Source organism: Cucurbita maxima, unplaced genomic scaffold (assembly GCF_002738345.1).
Source record: "Cucurbita maxima cultivar Rimu unplaced genomic scaffold, Cmax_1.0 Cma_Scf00033, whole genome shotgun sequence".
Classification (NCBI taxonomy): domain Eukaryota; kingdom Viridiplantae; phylum Streptophyta; class Magnoliopsida; order Cucurbitales; family Cucurbitaceae; genus Cucurbita; species Cucurbita maxima.
In genome coordinates this window covers 400,724-403,939 of record NW_019272049.1, presented here as the reverse complement: position 1 = coordinate 403,939, position 3,216 = coordinate 400,724, and the positions used below count along the sequence as shown (strand labels likewise).

Below are 3,216 nucleotides of genomic sequence, written 5' to 3'. Positions count from 1 at the left end.
AAAAAAAAAAAAAAAAAAAAAAAAACCACCTACCATATACATTCAAACAAATTATTAAAAACAAAAGCAAGCCACAAAATAAGAACCAAAATAGGGAAAGCCTTTAAGATATATGCAAAGGAGCGTGGGGGATACGCGCTTGAGAAATTATGATGGGGAACAAAATCTTATGGATCTTTACAACACTCACTTTCAGGTATTATTAATGAGACCCATAAATCCAGGAAAATAATTCTCATAAAATAAAATAAAATTAAAATTAAAAAAAAAAACAAAAGAAATATGAGGGCAAACAGAGCATCAACGACAGTACCTCCACGCCCCCCGGTTCCTAGTGAGAGAAAAACTAAGAGAAAAGAGGAAAACAGGAGAAAACAAGATCCACCTCGAACCTCTCTTCTTCATCTTCAACCCTTTTGCGACCCAAATTCTTAATAATCCATCATCCATCATCCATCATCCATCATCCATCCCCCTTCTTCTTCATCTCCTTCATCTTGATTTTCAGAATCATCGTTGCCCATCTTCCATTTTCTCTGTTTTTCGGTGTTCTTCTGATTCTGCGATGGATTTTTGTTTCTGGGTTTTGTGTATTTCTGTTGATTTTTGTTGCTAATCGTGTTTATTGACTTGGGTTCTCTTTAGTTTCTGGAAATTTTTGCTGTTTTTGGTGTTCTTCTTCAAAGGGGGTTTCAGTTGTTGACCAGGACGAAGAACTGTGAAGTGGGTTGGAGTTTGATTGGGGAAATAATGAGGGAAGAACACTCCAATTGGTTCTCGAGATGGGAAGAGGAGCTTCCATCTCCGGATGAATTGATGCCTCTTTCTCAAACCCTAATAACTCCCGATCTAGCTTTGGCTTTTGATATTCAGAATTCCAGTAATACCAGTCCGCCCTTGCCCTGTCCATCTCCGCCGCTTTCGAATCCTCTCCCTGGCTCCGGCAATGGAATTGCGCCGCCCAACTCGGCGGATTTCGGTGATTCCGCCGATTTGGGTTCTGGGGCTGCTAGCGACGAACCGGCTCGAACCCTCAAGCGGCCGCGTCTCGTTTGGACACCTCAACTCCATAAGCGATTCGTCGATGCTGTTGCTCATTTGGGTATCAAAAATGCCGTCCCCAAGACCATAATGCAGCTCATGAGTGTCGATGGCTTGACCAGAGAGAACGTTGCTAGCCATTTGCAGAAGTACCGCCTCTATCTCAAACGGATGCAGGGCTTGTCCAGCGGCGGCGGTGGTGGTGGTGGTGGTGGATTGGTTGCTTCCTCAGATCCCACTGACCATTTGTTCGCTAGCTCCCCAGTTCCACCCCATTTGCTTCACTCGGCTCGCTCCACTTCAGACCATTTCTTGCCCTTTGTTCCAATGGCCACTTTACAGCAACACCACCATCACCAGCAGCATATGGCTGCTGCTGCTGCTGCTGCTGCTGTCGCCGGGCATCCACAGCTCCAGCCGTCGTATCATCGACAAGTCGGGCATTTCGGGTCGCCCCCGAATGGCCAGTTTGAGCATCCATTCTTAGCTAGACAATCCCAACCAGTCCATAGAATGGGTGCACCAGTGCATAGCTCAATTCCTAATTACATTGAGGATTTGGAATCAGCCAATGCCAATGGTGGAAGAAAAGTTCTCACCTTATTCCCTACTGGGGATGATTGAGAGCATGTTCTATTCTAATTCTTGTGGAAATTGGTATAAATCTCATATGGGTCTGATCTGAAACTCTAAATGTTATCTTAGTTGTTCATTAGCTCACTTCTTTTACAAATAGGTAGAGGCACATCCCTTATCCTGTTCTTTGTTGGTTGCTATCTATCATACCCAACGATGATCGGTCCTCGTCGTGTGGCTCGAACGGATAATAATGGCATTAGATTTTTGTGGTTGCAGTTGTTTCTTGTGTAATCATCAGGGTGGAAAGGGTTGATATGTTGCAATCCAAGAACCAGTTGATGATGATTGGAGCAGACGTGATATCTATGCATCCTTAGGTCAGTTTTCTGCACTTGTATATTATAAAAGCTGAAGAAACTCATTAACATGTGATGGTTGGTGTATTGACAGTGTTATATGAACATTTTTATGTGATCATTTTGACATCTCAGTTAATCAATCCATATTTTTAATGTTCTTCCTCTATGATCCAACAAACAACTTGGAGCATCTACTGATTTTGTTGTTTTTGTTGTTGTGTATGCCCATGCATTAATAATAGCTCTAGCACCTCGAGTTTGATGAATACTTTTGTACGCTTTAATCCTCATTGATTACCTGCTGTTAAGAAAACTCGAGCGTAGGTTTCCTAAGAGGTTTTTTAGGTTCAAATCGTCGTACCCTGTGTGATACAGTCTTCTAGAACCAAAAAGAAACGAAACGTGGACCGATGGGTTCAAATCCTCCTACCCCGTGTGATAAAATCATCAAGAAACGAAACGAAACGAAACGAAAAGAAAAGAAACATGGACCGATGGGTTCCATGCCTAAGCGAATGTTGTTAGGCCATGACCGTGTTTTGGTCGAACCTATGATGTACCAAGCGATATCAGGGGTTGGGTATCTTAGATTATTTGACAAGATAGTGAAGTGTTTAGATTATATGTGGAAAAAGTGAAGTTTGTTTCAGTTGGTTGAATCAGATTGGGGACTGATATGGGTTCGTGTGGGGTAGGGGGGCCTTAGTTTTAAGGGGTGCCCTTTATGATGCCTTGTTAATAATTCTTACTTTATCATACTTTTTTGTTCATAGTTGACTACCAGTTTTTCTTTAATAATTGTGCCCTTTATAATGGAGTTGTCTTCCTATGCATAAAGGAATTAAAATTATGCTCTCTTTTTTTTTATTTTTATTTATTTATGTTTATTTGGTTGACTAAATTATTAATAAAAGAACTCCTAGGGTATTTTTAAAAAAATGCCTTTTGAATTTAGTTTTAATAATATTTTTAATTAAAAAAAAGCTAAATAAATACTTCGATATTTCCAAAGCCCTCGCGAAAGCAGCTCAAATCCTTTTGGTATCTTAGACCAGCCTAAAAAGCCTTGGCCCAGAAGCAAGCGGAGTCAAAGGCGGGTCAAACTCACATAAGGTTCAGGGGCGAAGCTACTCGAATTAACCTTGAGTTGAATCTTCTTGGCTTATGTCGAGATATAGATTCCTTCACAGAAGAGAAGAAAGAATGTTTCATTTGAGAAGGAGAGGAGCGAAGCTGC

At 41.2% G+C, this 3,216-nt stretch overlaps 1 protein-coding gene across 1 annotated transcript; it reads left to right on the top strand.

Moving 5' to 3' along the window:
* The first annotated feature begins 271 nt into the window (after positions 1-271).
* Positions 272-2,145, top strand: LOC111467241 (transcription factor MYBC1-like). Its single transcript, XM_023112093.1, has one exon. It carries the CDS (start codon positions 751-753, stop codon positions 1,663-1,665), a length of 915 nt encoding a protein of 304 aa, XP_022967861.1. The 5' UTR covers positions 272-750; the 3' UTR covers positions 1,666-2,145.
* The last annotated feature ends 1,071 nt before the right edge of the window (positions 2,146-3,216 follow it).

Coding starts and splice junctions, on each gene's coding strand:
- LOC111467241 (XM_023112093.1), top strand. CDS start 751: ATGAGGGAAGAACACTCCAATTGGTTCTCGAGATGGGAAGAGGAGCTT.